Raw genomic sequence first — 18,662 nt, 5'->3', positions numbered from 1 at the left:
AAACATGGCCCTGTTTGAATTTACTGGCTTTTTTTTTAAACTCTGAAAAAGGTAGGATTTCACTTTAACATTCTACGATCCATGTTACGTAAACTCAAAAAATGAGCTAACAAAAAAGTGTGCTAAAAATGTGGTGTTCTATAGTTAAATGTGTGCTATAACTGACTATAAACAAAATGTAATTCAAGGCCTATCCATAGTGTCTTACAATTAACAATACAACTGGTTATAAAAAAAAAACCCACCAAAAAAAATCAAAACAAACAACCACAAAACGCTGTGTACTTGCAGTCTGTTACTATCAATAATTCCAGTATTATTATAATTTTGGTCTTTCATATACATTTTCATATACATATCTACTGTTAAAAAAGAAGCATCTATCCCAAAGATTAAAATGGGTGTAAAAATATTCAAGTTTGGCGTCGGTAATGCTGGGTAGTAATGAGGATGTTTGGTGAGTTAGCCCTGTGTTCAAACACATATCAATGCGATTGTGGGTTGAGTGTGTTTTTCATTTGTGCGCACACCCGATTCGGAGCGAGAGATTGAGAGCATGGCAGAGGGACCTGATGTGGCAACTCTATGGAGCTCTACAGTGTTCGCGTACTTCCCTGATTAGACACACACAGTGCTTTCAGTTTGGGAGAAACAGTCACGACGACGTCGACACCACTGAATCATGGGTAGAAAGGGGGTGGGGCAGCGCAGGGAGGGAGGTGGCGGCCCCCTCACTTCTACACTTCTGCCTTCTTAGAGCTTTTCTTGGAGCCCTTCTCGGGCGCTGTGCTGGAGCTGCTCTTGGCCCCGCCTTTGCGACTGTGCTTCGCAGGTTTGATGGGCTGGTCTGGTGCAGGGGCAGGCTCAGCCAACGGCTGCAGGTCTGAGTCGTCGTGCTCCTGACAGCAGAGCTGGCTGGAGACAGGATGTGGGTGCAGCGCGCCCTCCTCGTGGGCCTTACAGAAGGAGTTGGGGCACAGCTGGCAGAAGGCATCAGACGGCTTCCCACACACGTCACAGTGGTGCCAGGGGCAATCCCAGCGACCTGCTCGACAGGCAAAAATCAGTGATCTTGAAACCAAGCTTGTTTTATATTTCTTCCACATATTTAATATTGCTAAAAAAAAAAAAAAGTCAAGAACTAGATACATAATACTTCTGTTAACAGGAACAGGCTCAGTCTCTGACAATAGAGCAACACTTCACTGTTAAAATTACAAGTCTGTGAAAGCCCAGGCTAGCGCAAGGGGAACTGCTCTTACCGAAGGGCCTCTTGGTGAGGACCAGGCAGGACAGGTGGTAGGCTTTAGTGCAACCCTTCCTGTCGCACAGGACCAACTCCCCTCCATCACCACAGCGGAAACACTCGTCCTCCGATTGTTTTTTCCCGTCATTCCGGGAGCGCCGCCTCCGCGGCTTCTTCTTCTGGGGCTTGGCTTTCAGTTCGGAAGTCGGGGTGATCTGTGGAAAAGGCAAGCGGAACCTCAGTTGGGCCACAACGTTTCTTCAAGAGGCAAAGGCAAGGAGTTTCGACAGTGCACACTCAGGTGTGCCTCACCTTGGGTCGGTCTCCTAGGAAACCGCTGCAGTTGGGTGCGCCGCAGCGGCACACGGTCTTCTCGTTGCCCAGGCAGTCCAGGTTGTAGTTGAAGGTCAGCTCCGTACCTACAACACAATGTCTTCAGTAATCTGCACGACTAAAATCACCACTTCGTGGGATGGATTTCTACACAGAACTGACCATTTCGCACTGATGCATTATGAATAAGTCTTAAAAAAACAAATAGTAAATAATTAAAATATTAAACACAAGTGCTCAAGTTTAAAAACCACAAGACATCTCTGCAGCCAACCAGAGGGCAGCATAGAGCCGCTCTGGTCGTCACATGGTCTAGTGGCTACCAATGAAGTGCTGACTAAAATATTTAGCTGTAATAGGATATGCCTTAAGGCAAGCAGCCTATTGGTCATAGTTGAATGTTGAAGGACAAAACTTGGAGGCAGCCAATTAAAGAACTGAGTGGTCCGTTATTGTTGCAACATAAAGGCTGCATGCGCTTCTGTTTCATATGAACCCAAAGTGCTGTGTAAATGTATGCTGCTATATTTACCATTCAATATTTCAAATAATGCCTTGAAAATTCCAATGCAAATTTGGCCTATTCTGGTGGAGAATACACTGTGCACAATTGGTCGCTGTAAGCACCAGATTGTGTTAATTGTAAATGTACTTTTTCACTTAATCATTCTATAATTTGTTCATTCTCTAGAAATAAAGGCACACCTGTAGCCCGATGTGTTCGTGGTTTTCGTCTGCACTCACCTGCTGGGATGTCACACACTGCAAACAGCCCCACACGCGTGTCTCCATTCACGGTCCACTTCTGAGTCTCACAGTTGGGCTGGCAGCTGTGGTTCATGAAGCGGGAGTAGTTCCCTTTAGGCCCCGCGTCAATGATTCGGTCCTACACACAACCAAACACACAGGTAAAGATAATGCCGGTATTAAAAATAATCACTCTAAAAGAATGCTACACAGGGAACGTATTGAAAACATTACAAATTTTTGTATATGTTACATGATTGGTGATAAAAAAAACAAACAAACCCCCCCCCCCAAAAAAACACGCATTAAGAACTGCTTAAAAACCAACCAAGCTGACTCATCAGTTGTAGCTGACATGGGTCTGGTTGGTTGTGCTCCTAACATGGCAATGAGCATATTGGCTTGACAGCCTGCTATCAAAATTGCAACCTGCCACGCTAAGAAGAAAAGTATATGCACAAACGTCTAGCCAGTAAAAACTGCATAATTACTGGTGTCCTTCCAGTGTTCCTGTAGGTGGATCAGTCATATTTTTTAAAATATATATATAATTAATAAATATCTCTCCTCCTGAGACCCCGCATATTCATGTGTCTCCTTGGTCCTGGACGTTGTGTTTTTGCTTCCGTCTTTCCTCTTATTTGAGTCAGTCTGTCGATTCCTGCTGTCCTACAGAGAGTACATCCTGGGCTTTCCAGTGATACCATGTGTGTCTGGACGGGACGGTCCCAACTTTTTTTTTTTTTTCCTCCTGTCAGTACAAACTGGCTTCCATAGGAACAAGTACATTTTATAGAAAGAGAAAAGGTAAGTCAAATACCGATTAGTTACTGATGTTTAACTGTTTTTATATTGTATTGTTTATTAACATGTCAGGAATGATGTAGTCAGGTTTGAGAGTAGCTTTCTTATTACTGTGTTGAAATAATAGCCATCTTATGAATGTCCTCTATGGTGGACACCAGGATAATCTTGATGTCTTTCATTTTTACAATGTTTTTCCACATTGCTGTAGTAGACAGGACAAAAGCAGAGATTTTGTACAGAATAATAGAGGTTTAGATTTAGATTTATCAGATGAGGAAAATGCTGAGGATGAGTCTGAACCTGCTGATGAAGAGGTAGAGAGCGCTGAAGAAGAGACAGGAGGCTCATCAGACGAGCTAACAGGCAAAGGTGAACACGAAACCCGCCGTCCTCTGTGGTCAAGGAATAGCAAGCATGTTCTCATTGTCTCCAGGGTAACCATACATGATGCTATCCATAGTAACATGCATCATATGCTACACTGTTGTTATTAATTGCTGCAAAGTATTTTATGGTAAATAACTAGATTTCATTGTGATCAAAGTGGTTAGAGATAAAATAATTACTCGGGTTATTTACCAACATATTTTGGAATTTTTGCATCCCTATAGATTTAGTCCTGTGCTAGCTATGCCATCTGATTACCAACATGATCCTACAATCCATGCAAATTGGAGTCCAACTGAGTCCTTTTCCCAGTACATTGATAGCAACATCTTTAAAAACATGGCAATGTTCACAAATCAAAGGGAACTGCAAGTTAGAGGATTGAATACCACACCACAAGAAATTAAGGTGTTCTTTGGAATATCAGTTCATATGGCCTGCCTTGGTTACCCAAGAATCAAGATGTTTTGGTCCTAAAAAACAAAAGTGCCAATAATTAGCAACAGATAAGTTCTTCAAGCTAAGAAACTCACTAAAAATAGTCGCTGACCTGGATGTGACAGAAGAAACAAAGAAAACAGACAGACATTCTTTGGAAAGTAAGACCTCTTTGACAGAGTGAGGCAGGGACGCCTTAGCCTTCCAAAACCAAGAAAGCTCTGTATCGATGAGCAAATCACTCCTTTTACAGGAATCAGGCAGTTTGTTCCAGGCAAGCCGTACCCTACTGGCTTGAAGGTATTTTTCCTTGCTTCTCCAGATGGTTTGATGCTAGACTTTGAAGTGTATCAGGGGAAGAATACATTTGCTGACAAATATATATATTTTTTAAATCAGGCATTGGGGCAGCTGTTGAATCTGTACCCACAGGAAGTCAGCTGTTCTTTGACCAATATTTCACATGATTGAACCTGATGGATGTATTGCTGGAAAAGGGTCTTGCTGCAACTAGAACCCTAATGAAAAACAGGGTCCCAAAGCCACGTCAACTAACTGTTGACAAACAATTGCAAAAAGAAGGCAGAAGAGCATTAATTAGGGTTGTCAGCAATAGTCCTGAGCTGGCAATTACAAAATAGTATGACAAACCAGTATTAAATGGCCTTTACCATACATGGAAAAGATCCTGAGGATATCTGCACAAGATGGTCCAAACAGAAGTCACACATCCAAGTGAGAAGACCAGCAGTCATCAGAGAATACAATGAAAACATGGGAGTGGTGCACTTGTGTGGCCGAATGCTGAACTTTTACAAAATGTCAAGCAGAACCAAGAATTTAACATTTTCAAGAAACAGAATGAAAAATGATTTTTGTTTAATTGAAATATGTCAATACAGAATGTGAAAAAGTTCACCTGGTTTAATATCACCTGTGTAGTTGGAATGTCAAAAATACAGAAAAGCTTTTTCCCATTAAAGTTATCCTGATGTCCTCTACAGTGGACCTGCTGTTAAACTAAGAATAACAATTTTTGAAAAACTGCATTGTAAGATGTTTGTCTTACTCTTAAGAGACAGAAAATCCCCAAAAAACAAACAAAAACAAAAACAAAAAACCTAAATTGAAAGACATTTTTTCCACTGGCTCTCGATGGATGGATAGATCGATCGATCTCCTAGTAGACTGCAGCATGTTTGCATTGTGTGGTCATATAATTACACTCCCTTCACAGCCCACGAGGCTGAGGCTGTGACTGAACAGGGCCATGGCGACCGGCAGCTCACTGCCATGGGAGACACTGAACGCAGGTCTTCAAGGTCATATTGTTTCTTCTTTGGCCAATATATACAAAAACAAGAAAGCCCATGTGGAACAACGTACAGTGTCCATTCTAGAACTCGACTGTCAATATGCAGCACCGCCCGCTCCTGATCTCTAGGAGACGTTATTAACCTTACTGACTGTCTAGTGGCAACCAAAAAACCTGCTAGAATCCTGTGAGAGATGAGACAAACAAAGCACCAGTCACTGCACATGTAGCCATTTCTCAGATTCAGAGAACGTTTAGCAGAAAATTGGTTTTGATAAAACATTAATCTCATGGATTCGTCTCCTTTCTCTGTTGCCATTAGGTTGCGTTTCTACCAGCAATCTACAGTCATATGTTCCTCTCTGGCGCAGCAACCTCCAAGGTTGTCCCCTCTCTGCTCAACAATTACAGGCATTCATCATGGCGGTGTGGACCACAGATTCTGCTCTTTATGCTCATGACCTGTTGATTTATGTCACCGACCCAGTTACTCACGTACAAGAGATTACAGACTTATTGGTGCAATCTGCAAAATAGATTTAACAGAAAGTGAATGCTACCGCAAGACAGCCCTGCTAATTAAACCCAGTTAAATTCCTTTTCAAATTTCATATTTCAAATCCATCTTCAGAACTCTACTAGTGAATGTTAGCCATTCCTTTTATTCTCGCTACATCGAGAACTTTCTCCCCTTAAAGTCACATCTCACAAGATGGAATGTTCTTCCTCTGTCCTTGGCTGGTAGAATTCAGTCTATTAAAATGAATGTTCTATCCTGCTTTTTAGTGAGTACTGGCGTGGACGCGGGACACACACCACCCAGGTGAGTACTGGCATGGACGCGGGACACACACCACCCAGGTGAGTACTGGCGTGGACGTGACTCACTCCTCACCAACTCTTCAGGCCCTCAGCTGCTCTCCAATTCCAGTGTGCAGCAGCATTTACAATTGTAATCCTATTGTTTACAGGGGACAAACAGGGTCAAAAATTTCACTGATCTTTATATAGGTAACACCTTTGCCAGTTTTTAAATGATATCAACTTAATTTGACTTAACAGCTCATCTTATTCCACTACTTATAGATCTGTTGTTTTAGCCACTCATTTCCTTTATTTAGCTCTCAATTCAAATGTGAAGAAACCTTTAGATAATCTCATTATGACAAGATGATGATGATCATGGATATATACTCCAATTATAACAATGGAATCTAGCACAATGGATAAAATGAAATCATACTTGGAGAAGGGTTGGTGGGAGAGTATTTTAGCTGGTATTATTCCCCCTCTTCATGTGCCTCCAGAACATGACAGATATGCAGTCTCCAGCTAACATGACATGTGCTGGACTTGATCCACTCTCAGTTCTGGCTGTATTATTTGAAGTATTCCCCATAATACTAGGGATTTAATTACAGCCTTCGGCAAACACGGTCGTATTTGGCATCCCCAGCAATGCTGATCCGTTTTGGTCTAAATAATTAGAAATCTTTTCCTTCACCTCTTTCTCGCTGAAGCTTTGTACTACGCTGGAGATGTCCTGATACCACCGGAAACTCACTATTATTAGAAACCATGATGCATTTTTAAATTAAATAACTCACTCTTCAGGGATCTGTATTAACTTATACTTGGAAAGTATGTCTATCGCTTTGACAGTCTGACCACACACATGTAAAACACATCGACTGGTTAGGAGATTTCGCTTGATTGGACCAGGGTAAATAAGGTACTAAAAGATGGCTGCTGAGGTTGACAAAACAGAAAGCAATTTAACTTTCTGAAGAAAATGGAGAAAACCACAGAGCTAATCCTAAAATATAGTAAATTAGCTACTCAAGAACCCCATTAAAATTTAATACTGTCCAGTCTACGCTAGACGAAGCTTACATAGGCTTTACGCTACATTAGAAACACCCATGTAAATTTAATACTGTCCAGTCTACGCTAGATAAAGCTTATAGGCTTTACACTACATTAGAAACACCCATTTAAATTTAATACTGTCCAGTCTACGCTAGATAAAGCTTACATAAGCTTTACACTACATTAGAAACACCCATTTTAGGCTAGAATGGGTGGCAAAATTAGTCAGGGTAACTATCCAAACACGTCAAGACAATTTTTATAGACACAGTGCAAGCTGCGAAGTAGCAAGACTGAACTAGCCGCAGCCCAACACACGCGCCAACCACACAACAAAAAGGTGCCGTTTCACAATACGTACATTTCAGAAAGCGTTTGCTCATTCTTTCCTTTTTATAATTAGTGAGAGTGGTTGTAGTATTTAGTACTGTAGCACCACAGTAGGCTGTGAAGTGGCACTCCCAATGAAATACTGTTCCTCTAGCTCTACTGCACACCATCCAGCCACTGCACAGGCCACCTCGGTGCAGGAAGAGCAAACACACACACCTGATTTTAATGGGGATTACCTTGTCAATGGTGAGCATATAGAAGTGGGTGATGTCGTTTTCCTGAGCATATTTGATCCTGGCTCTGCACTCCTCTTCATCGATGAGCTCACCAACATACTCGTTCACAAACTGCCCCTGAGTGACAGACAACAGCCCGTCAAATAAACACACGTGAAAACCAACCAGCTCTTCCACATTTTCAAATCACAAAGTCCCTGAGAACTCACACTTGAGCCAATCAAACCAGACACTTACATACACACAACCAGTTTGTCCACATACTCATTCACTAACTCTGTGAGGCACGTCTGTGAATCACACACTGCAGCTCTAAACTGCTCATCCCCAGTCCCACGGGCCCTCACCTTCTTGATGTCGCGGAGGGCCACTAGGCCCCAGCCCTTGCCGGCCGTGCGGATGATCTTGGTCTCGGGGTAGAGGCGCTTGGTGAAGTCCTGGTTCATACAGAGGGCCCCGGCTGGGCACACCTGCGGGTGGCATTCGTACAGCAGCATGCGGTTCAGGCACTCCGACTCGAAGCTGCACGGCCGCTCGTCCGACGGCTTGCAGTTGCACTTGGGGATCTCGGAGATGTCAGCTGTGTAGATCTGCACGCGCCCACACGGCTTGTTGATCTGCAGAGAGCACGTCATACGTATAAAGACATGGGCATGGGGTAAAATTAACAGTTCAAAATGTACACAAGTGTGAAATAAAAAGCCCCAAAACAAGGAAAAAAAAACCAAAAAAACATAGAAACATCTCATCTCCCTTCTATCAAAGGGCTGGAGTTAGAGGTGCTACACAGATACAGGAGAATTTTTAGATACCTCAAAGACCAGTGTCAGCGATGAAGATACAAGTACATTGTTGTCACAAAGCCTGGCCTACTTTAAGTCGATGGAGAATGTAGTTGACTGAAAAGCAGAAAGTTATGGTGTTCCGAGGGATCCACCCGATAATTCCTGGATGTGAGAAACTGCTACCTTAATGTATTTGTAAGGAGGAGGTTTCTTGTTGTTCTCCTGGGCTTCTTTGGCTTCTCTCTCCATTTTGATCTGTTTAAACCGAGCCTCAGCCTCCAACACAGCTAAAGCCCGGCGGGGAGAAAAGAAGACGTACCGGTGTCAGCGAGGCTGCCCTGGGATTACACCAGCAATGATAAACCCAAACTAAAGTGCACAGCCATTACCGTTCTTAAAGACCTTTCCAATGCCAGTTTTCTGGTTTCTGCTCCCTCGGTCTTCCTCCATATAGGGGAACACTCGGCCCTGGTGGGTCCAGAAATAGTCTCTCGAACCAAAGAAGTAAACGGGGAACTCTCCGATGTCGTGCCGCAGGTGCTGGATGTTGGTGGGGACGTTCCTCGGGTGACGAATCTCGGCTGGCCACCACCTGGCATTTTAGAGCGGGGTTAGTGTCCTTTTCTGTTCAAAACCTCCAAAGACAGCCTTCAATATACAAGCAACTACAGGATAACCCACCACAAGGCTCCAGGTTTGTGTCTGGATATGAATATGACGGTCCTGTCTGAGTGGGCGGCGTACTGCAACGGTAACCCATGTATTTGACTGGAACTTGCCTGTAGTTGCCCAGTTTGACCCAGATGATGTCTCTGTATTTGGGCTTCTTGCCAGAGCGGCAGTCGTTACAGAACCAGCTGCCATCAGGCATGGCGATGTTCAGACAGTCAGGGTGAAACGCAGCTGGACACGACTCACAGCAGAGGAGTTGGCCACCTATCGCGTGTGCACACGCAGTTTAAACACAGTTTAAAGACCAAGAAGGGGTTCAACTTCAAAAAGTGTCATTATACACTGCTGAGACGCAGTCTATAAGCGGTCCTCTTAAGTCAAAGCTTTATCAGTCATGATCTCACCCTTGGAGCAGCTGAAGCACCAGCTAACGTTGACGTGTGAGTGATGGCTGTAGCCTCTCTTAGGTCTGAAGTGGTGGGTACATACGATCGCTGTGGGACTCAGCATCTCGCTGCCAGCTGCCACGCATGTGTCTCCCGTGTGGTAGGCCACGGGACATCTCAGGCAGCGCATCATCTTCCCTGAACGACGAGGAAACACAAGTCAGCGTTTGACCACTCGCGGCCCGCAAAGAGCGCCGTCTGGGGGCAAAGGACTTTCAAAGGCAGCCGTGAGGGCGGGGGGGGGGGCGCCCGCTGTGCGCTACCTTTGGTGGCTTTGGCGGTGCCACGGCTGCTGTGGTGGCAGCTTAGGCAGGTGTGCAGGGGGCAGCGGAAGCCTCGGTTGTCGAAGATGGTCAGGGCGTTCAAGCGCAGACACGCCTCGTGGTAGAAGCGGCCACAGCTCGGCGCGCTGCATCGCTTTAGCTCGCCTTCGGACTGCTTACATGAGAAGCACGCGTGCACGCCTGAGGGAGAGAAGTGAAGGGCACGCACACGGACTGTCAAACCTGCTCAGGCACTATATGTTGTTCAAGTGTGTGTGTGTGTGTGTGTGGGGGGGGGGGGGGTTAACGGGGCATCGTGCTCACCTGTGCGGCAGGCAGCACAAAGAACTTTGTCTGTTGGTTGGTCCACACCCAAACACTGCAGGTGGTATGAGCCATAGCACTGGCCCTCACATGTCACCAAATCCTCACTTGTCTTTTCACAAATCTACACGCACACATATACACAAACACCTTGTCCAAAACATGCCTGCAACGTACAAAATATGAGACATCAACTTCTAGCATATGCACACTAACCTGACACACACACTCTTTTTTGGTGCGCTCAGCCTTCTTGACTGCGTGGGCTTCATCAGTACTGTCACTGGGAGAATCAGGTCTCTCCTCACACAAAGTCTACAGCACACATCACATTTCATAATTCCTCACAGTTAAGAGGCAGAAAAAAAAAAAAAGCCAAAATGCCTTGACAATTTCAAGCAGGACTTAAAAACAGGATCCCAGATAACCTCATACACCAGTCCAGTGGACTGGCTACGCTGCTCTAGAAACACCACCTCCTGTCTGGTGATGTGAACGCAGACTTGATGGGTTCTTTTTCTTTACTGACACTTCTGCCAAATGTTTAGCCTTGAAGTGTAAAACTTGTTTAAAATTTCAGTTTCTCTGATTTCTTAGTGAGGAATTTCCAAAGAAAGTTTGTCGTACTGCCTTCGAGAGATGCGGGCATATATCTGGGCTTAAGCAAACATACCTCTGGCTCTACTTGAGCTGATGGGCGGTGCTTCTTGGATGCGGCAGAGGATTGGTTCCCAGAATCTTGTTTCCTTTTCCTAACACGTTTGGCCTTGACTTGAGGCTCCTCTCCTGTCACAATAAGGAAGCTGACCAATGGGGAACTTAAATTTAAATAATTTTACCATTTTAGAAGTCATTGCTCATTATTTCATTCTTCTGCTCACTGAATTTTTCCCTGTGCTCCTGTAAAGTGACATTGGGTATGAAAAACTTATATAAATTAAAATTATTATTAATAATAATATTTTTAAAAGGTCAATTCTCATTGTTTCTATCCACGTATGGCACAAGCTACATGATGGGTTTAGTATAGAGAACTGTGGATTTGAAGGCTTAAATTAATAGCTCTACTGAACTGTATTAACATCCAGTGAAAAGCTTCAGAACGGAGGGCTTAAGAAACACCACCAACATCAGAGAGCCCCCCCACAGCTCCGTGGCTCATTACCTGAGACTGGCGTTTTGGGCCCTTTCCTTTCCTCATTCTTGGCAGAGTTCCGTTTCCTTCTCAAATTTACGCTGATGGTCGGCTCGGCTGTTTGCTCCTTTTGAAGGGAGCGGGAGAAAAACGGAGCGGCGCCATCAAAGCCAACACAAACGCAAACACCGTATATGGTTGGCAGCTCTGCTGATAAAGGTCTCCCAGCAGAGCAGGGCAGCAATCCTGGCTTGCTCATTACTAAGAAACATTACAGTTATAGAAATATAATATTATAGAAATACTATATTATAGTTAGGGGCAGTGGTAGCTCAGTGGTTAAGGACTTGTAATCGGAAGGTTGCTATTTCAAGCACCACCACTGCCGGGCCCCTGAGCAAGGCCCTTAACCCTCAATCGCTCAAGTTGTATTCCGTCATAATTGTAAGTCGCTTTGGATAAAAGTGTCAGCTAAATGCCGTAAATGTAAGTTATGCCCAGTGAACTCGTTTCTGAGTTCCACACAACCCATTCAACGCTTTCTAACCACAACCTGCCCCAGAGGCACTCTGTCCCCATAATTCAACCCGAAATGCCACAGAACAGATTCACCCTACTGCCTCCCACTTTGATGTTACACTAGATCTGTACCGTTGAGTAGTAACAGGGCCTCGTCAGCGACGGTCATACCTTTAGAGTTTGGTGCTGTTTTAGCCCCTCCCTCAGTCTGGCTTTCTTCTTAGGCTGGGGCTCCGCCTCCTCCCCCTCCTCTTGCTCCTCTCCCTCCTCTTGCTCCTCCCCCTCCTCTTGCTCCTCCCCCTCGCTGACATCTTCAAGTGCGCGCTTTGAGCCCTTCTTCATACCTGCACAGAGGATACAGTTGCTCATTACTGTCTGCTCAGAAGCCCAAAAGGATGTTATGATAATTCTGAATTAATACGCCATGAAAGAGTGGTGAGGCTGGTGACTACACAATCTCTCTCCAACCTTTAAAGATAGCATCTGCCTTGAGCCTTTTCTGTTTTCCCCTGATGGTGTTCACCTTCACAGCTTCTAACAAAGAAAGACACAAGGTGGGACGGAAGAAAGCACTCGTTTAACGTTCATGCAAGATTGTTGAAACTATTCAAAGTATCAGGTCACAGCATTGCAGTCAGCACGCCGTTTAATAAGTAAAGGCATTCATAAAGCAAGGCCGAGCCTTGGGCCTCACCGATGAACGCTAGCCTTTCTGACTCGGTGCTCGCGCTTGCAGCAATGCTAGCGGCGGCCTTGAGTTTCTTCTTTTTCAGAGAGTTTGGTGCTGCTGGAAACTTCTGTTTTAGTTTTCTCTGTTTCTTCTGATGTGCTTTTAGCTGAGGATCAATGTCACCAAAAAGGATGTGTTCCTACACACACACACACACACACACACACACACACAGTAAGCAGCATGTTACAAAGGTCACTGTGCAGTTATGGAGGCCAGCAGAATAAAGACCAAATGCATGACCGCCCACCTGTTTCAGTGATGACTCTGTAGTCAACCTCCTAGATTTAGTCTGTCTTTTTTTCTTAGGTTCAAGTTTATCTGGGGCAACACAAATGCCCTAAAAAGTAAAAAGAGTCAACATGAATTAGGCTAGATGGAAACAAAATGAGACCCAACAAAGGATACAGTTACTCATTACAGTGTGGTGACCACAGCCACACAGCTCTAACCTGTACAGTAGGGTCGGCGTGAGGAAGACTAACGGCAGGGGGCAAGACTTTCTTCCTCCTCCTCCTCCTCGCAGGAACATTGTGCTGGTTGCCCTGTCCCCTCATGGCTGGGGTTGTAGATGCTTTAGTGGCGAGGGGCATCTTCCCTGTTGAAGTGCTGCTGTCGGCGGGCGCGTGGAGGGGGAGGGAGATGCTGGGGGCCTCCACAGTGAGGGGGCTGGAGTGACTCGAGCTGGGGGGTGTGAGGCTGGCTGTCCCAGGGAGGTCCGCCTGCCCCGCCTGGCCCTGCTGGAGCTCTTGCTGCATGCGGGGGCCGAACCGCGGCTGGCCGTCCTCATACGCGAAGGTGAACCTGGCCAGGCGCTCCTTCAAAGGTAGAGCTACAGCCTCTGTTGCCTGGGAGATGCCCGTCTCCCACGGTGTCCGCAGCTTACGTGGAATCGAGAACTAAAGAGAAGGTTGCAAGTCACGTGAGGATTGGTATACAAAAAAAATGTGAGAAGGATATGTCCCATGTTTATTCCTGCTCAGAAAACATATACGGGGAGCGAACAGTTGCAGTACCTTTTTGACCTCTGCATGAGAGTCAAATTCTTTGTTGCCACGGCACAGTGTCTGGTACTGGTCTTTGTCCGAGAACACGACCATATTCTTCCCAGCAATATAGCCTATCTCGGGAGTGTCGCTAAAATACTGTATATGGTAGGACAACCCCGTCCGACTGTTGGCTCCTAAGCAAGAAAGAAACGGGTCACCGAGTCAGGGAAGGCAGCCCACTCTGACAGCGACGCGACGACTGCTCCTGTCGCCTTGGTACTCTACCTTTCTGCTTAAAGTGAAGGTTAAACTCCGGGTCTGTAGTGATCATGCATGGCCACCAGGGGTATCCGGACTCTTTAGTCCAGACGACATCTCCCACGGAGAACTGCACATGAGACTGCTCGTCCGTGCACACCGCCTGGATGTCGGCCACGCCCTGCACGCCTGCATCCTCCTCAGCCTCCGGCATGGGCTGCTGCACAAAAGAATGACAGTGGCTTTATCCTATGCTGGGGCCAACTGTAGCTGTGACAAGTAGCACACAGGAATATTATGGAGTAGTTTTCTAACCACCACTACCAATACTGAACTACACTTTTTGCTTTGCTCCCCCAAGGAGGGGTGCTGTTCCCTTTACCCTCTGCAATTCTTTCATGGTGCTTTTATGCCACCCACATTGCAAAATTGTCTTGAATATGAATTTTAAAAATGTTTTGGTTTAACATTGCAACATCTCAGAACAACATGCAGTGAGCATATGATGTGTTCAATAATGCAGAGTGCTTGCTCTATACATAACATTTTTGCACAAACTGTGACACTTAAGTGGATAGTTACCCTAGTAGTGAGTAGTAACAGTGAAAGAAAAAGACATGGGGAGGACAGTGAACCGGGATCAGAGGCGTACCACGGCAGGTATCGGAGTTCCGCAGGCAGCTACTTCAGTGTCAGCAGAGTCATGTGACTTGAGCAGCAGAACCCCACAGTCAGGGACAAGGTCATGCGACACGGTGACCTGATCACATGGCTCTACAGCGGCGAGTATGAGAGAGGACCTCTCCGAGCCAATAGCAGCAGGGATAACAGTGGGATGTCTTCTATTAGGTGGTGTCCTCTTCCTCACGGGTGCCCTCTTCCTCTTTCTGCCTTCTTTTGTAGCACTCGGAGAAGCCAGAATGCCCTCTGGGAGGCTCAAAGGCGTGTCTGGCTCCTCTGCCCCCTCTTCTCCATAGCTGCCTTCATAAAGGCTTGACGGCGGCGGCGAGTTCCCATTAGCCAATCGCTTGGTTATTTTGAGCGTGAGCTCAGGGGAGGAGTCTGCCTTCCTCTGGGGGCCGTCGTGCTGAGGGCCAGACTCCACCCCTTTGAGGATGGGTGGTGCAGCAGGGGCAGTGTAGAGCTTTGGTATTTTATCCTGATCACCATTTAACAAGCGAGAAGTGAGATCCTTTAGCCGCTCGTGAGTGTGGTTATGGTTGCCTAGTATCTGCAGAACACTGTCCTGGGGTGTGGCAGCGAGCTGAGTGGCAGCTTTATCCATCAGAAGGGCGGGATCTGTGCTTCCGTCACCACGTCCCTTACATCCACCCGGGGAGTCCGAGAGCTGTTTCATACTAGTGGGGTTCTTTGGCTCAGGCATTGCAGGCAGAGAACTTCCCTTACTGTCCATCAGTGCCAGCGAGAGGCCTGCTGTATACTAAAACACAAACTCAAATGAGAGAGAGCCGTTTCAAAATTCATCTTTACTGTTTACGTTCACGTCATCCGTATTTACAACGGTAAGTTAAATAATAGAGAACAGAAGAAAAGATGTCTGACAATATATATCTACACAAACTGAGGTTTCTTTTGCATTTTACTTCTGGAATCACAAAAGGCATACTTGCATATATTCTTAAGTATGTACCTCACTTTATTTACATACGCTTAAGAGAACAACATAAAGCTCGATCGAGGGGAGTAAGGCAAACGAATCAAATGCGATCTTACCAAACTCACGATAAATCTACCAAAAAGCTGATGAAAGGAGACACAGTATGATAATTGTACTCCGATATATCTTTCCCCGTTGCCAATCCCTGCACTGCATACAGAAAGAAAAGCCCAAGCAGCGTCTCCAGACAGCTGCACCTGTAGCCGCTACAGCGCGGCGGCTTTAAGAGGACCTATAAATGCGAATAACTGTACGTTTCACCCCAGGAGTGAAATTGCGTGCTAACAGTCAGGATATAAAATCAGTTGGCCTCGGTAATTGGACAAAAAAAAATAATAAAAAAAATCAGAGTCCATGTTAAACGAAATGGGTCTAGCTCCACATAAAAATGGCTACCATCTTAGCTAAATTTTCAGTGAGTGGGTGGCCAGCTAGTTTGCTGTTGAATGAAATAATTCGCCCTGCTTTCTCTTTAGATAGCTAGTCGTCTAGTTTACGATAGTTACCAATAATAGTGTTTAGATATCTGGAAAAAGCATGCAAGTTACAAATGCGAGGTTAGATTTTTATCTGAGCGCCAAGGACTTTTAACATTAACTTTATCCTAAAGCTGAATGACATCAGCGACGTGCCTTAAGTGCATAAAGCTCAAATGCGGTTTTCCGCGTGTTAATATTAGCCAACCCATTGTAGGGCCAAATGTAATCAACGATATGAAAGGACACACATGCAACTGTTAGCTTAGTCCTAAACGGGGTAGGAAGCTATTGTAATTCAAAATGGGTAGTCTCAGCCAGTCGCCTCTAACTAGCTACAGCGATGTGAGAAATCATGATGAGATTGCCATCAGTTAGGAAAACGTTTCCTGAGCAATGGACTTAAATCAGGTTCCATAACAGCCTATATTTATTTAAATAAGCGATTCCCAAAGCTAAACTATTTTAAACCAATCGACAACTTAGATTAACTACTAACTAACGTTAGACTGGCGATGCGGCACAGGCTGCAGCCTTCAATAACTTAACTAACGCCAATTTGCCAAACCCGGCTAAATGTTAGCTGCGCTAGCTGAGTTTGACCAGCTAACGGTGGTGTGAACAGAAACTGCACTGAACCGCTGTAGGCAAGCGGAAAAAACACGTTAGCGGTCAACCTACAATGGTATGAAATTACTCACTGCTTATAAGTAGCTAGCGAACTACTCATAAATAAAGCATTTGACATGTCAGTTAGCTAGGCTGGCTAACTGGAGTACACCATTTGAAACCTCTCAATGTACTGAGCCTGTTGGCCATTCTGACTGAGACACCGAGGCAAAAGGCTAGTTAGCATAGCACACCACAGCTGCTTCAGTGACACGCTAGACGGTAGCGTTCCCAGAAACGTAGCTATTAGTTAAAATCTTCTGGAATTTTAGATAACTTAATAGACTCAAATTTTTTTATTATTCAAACGATCTGATTATGGATTTTAGCTGAAAATAACCTGTTCGAAGCATTACGATTATTCCGACTTCTATTCATCCGAGTCAAAGCTTGCGGGAAACTTATTCCAATCAGCGCGAAAATACTCACTTCCGATTGGTTGGCAGCAGCGGCAGAATTCACCCGGCCTTTTCAAATATTTTACGTCTTCCCTGTCTTGACTCGCTGCAGAGCATGTTCAAAAATGTAAAAATAGTTGCACAAAACTGCGAAAATTGTAACTCGCTTTAAACAAACGTAATCCTATGGTCGTTTGTTTTTGTTTTTGAAAATAATCGTCGCTGCAAGAAACAGATCGGCCTACAGGAATGAGCCAAAGAGGGCATCCTCGCAATGTGACGTTCTACAAAGAGGGCGGATGTATTATAAGGTTGCCAGTTGTATATCTTTTAGGAATTTACGTGCAGGGGATTTGATGCTATCGTAGTTTATGTCTAAATTAAATATAATTTCTATCAGTTACTTTGAAATACATCGATAAAAGAGTATAGCAATAGAACTCTTTCCAGGATAAAGAACAAAAATATAAATAATTGATTTTAATAAATTTGAAATGTGTGAAGCCTGGCAACCCATAAATAAGCGCGCCAGATCATATGGGTATTCCTACAAGAAAATTGTTAGTATAAATGGCTCAAAGTATAAAAGTAGAGTTCTGAGAGTTTTTATGGATTGAACAAAATACAGTTCTATACTCTCACAGAATGTACACATTCCCTTCTTAAGAACACATTCTTGACATGGTAAACCTCTGAAACTGAAACAGGGTCCAATAATTGTAGTTTAGTGATAGTGTCTGGTGGGTGAATTTTAGTTACAAAGGCCTAAAACCATGGGACTGGGTAACCTAAGTGTAACCTTAGAAATGCATCAGCATTGATCCCTGTATTTCTTCAGTATTCTAGATCTTTGCTATATTGGATTCTAACCTACTCTACTGGCTAGGGTGTATTCTATGAGTAAATGACAAAGCACTTTTGTAAGTCGCTCTGTATCAGAGCGTCTGCCAAATTCCATAAATGTACATATAAATGTAAAGGATACATTTATAAAATTTATAAAATTGGCAAATTATATTCTATCCTCTAGCCAAGAATTCTTTAAGTACAATATGATCTCTACAATGCAAAGTTCTCCAAACAATGGGAGGGCCGATAGTGCAATCTGAACTGAAATTCCGTTCTTGACGTGTTGGAAGTACCATGAATACACGTTATAGCCCACACCACTGGGTGTAGGCTACAACGTGTATTCCCAGTAAGAAAGTACACAAAACTAAACCTGACTGACTAGGATGCATCTGGACTAAATAATCAATGGCTGCAGTGCCAATAAAGGTTAAACAAAAGAATGAAAGAAAAAGACATGTGTTTATAAGTCAGACCTACATGTTATGTTTAATAAAGTATTAAAAAGTCATACAGACCAATGTGTGAAGACAGGCTTAAGGCATTGCGTTGAAGCAAATCTATCATTGCAAACTTTGTGATAGGATAGGATTATGAGTTTAAGATTTGAAGAACTTCACACCTGGCTAACATTTTCCTCACAGTTATTTATGGATTTCTATAGAAATGGGATTTCGGCTTCAACTGTGGGGGTATAGACAACATTCTTTTGGACATACGATGTAACGTTGTGAAATTTGAACTTAATGCGCTCTATTAT

At 44.4% G+C, this 18,662-nt stretch overlaps 1 protein-coding gene across 1 annotated transcript; it reads right to left on the bottom strand.

Annotated features, from left to right (window-relative positions):
- Positions 1-37: 37 nt before the first annotated feature.
- Positions 38-17,137, bottom strand: nsd2 (nuclear receptor binding SET domain protein 2). Its single transcript, XM_035531726.1, has 25 exons — positions 17,085-17,137; positions 14,485-15,273; positions 13,860-14,052; positions 13,602-13,768; positions 13,038-13,484; positions 12,836-12,925; positions 12,550-12,724; positions 12,324-12,389; positions 12,165-12,199; positions 12,027-12,104; positions 11,367-11,463; positions 10,875-10,987; positions 10,418-10,516; positions 10,202-10,325; positions 9,878-10,078; positions 9,573-9,752; positions 9,276-9,432; positions 8,886-9,088; positions 8,680-8,783; positions 8,059-8,328; positions 7,712-7,828; positions 2,324-2,465; positions 1,559-1,665; positions 1,263-1,461; positions 38-1,045 (listed from the first exon to the last, which is right to left on the bottom strand). The coding sequence occupies exons 2-25, from the start codon at positions 15,244-15,246 to the stop codon at positions 738-740; spliced, it is 4,434 nt and encodes a 1,477-aa protein (XP_035387619.1). The 5' UTR covers positions 15,247-15,273; positions 17,085-17,137; the 3' UTR covers positions 38-737.
- Between the last annotated feature and the right edge of the window lie 1,525 nt (positions 17,138-18,662).

This window comes from Electrophorus electricus, chromosome 11 (assembly GCF_013358815.1).
Source record: "Electrophorus electricus isolate fEleEle1 chromosome 11, fEleEle1.pri, whole genome shotgun sequence".
NCBI classification, from domain to species: Eukaryota; Metazoa; Chordata; class Actinopteri; order Gymnotiformes; family Gymnotidae; genus Electrophorus; species Electrophorus electricus.
Note: the sequence above shows the minus strand (reverse complement) of the source record. Positions and strands in the feature narration are given on the sequence as shown.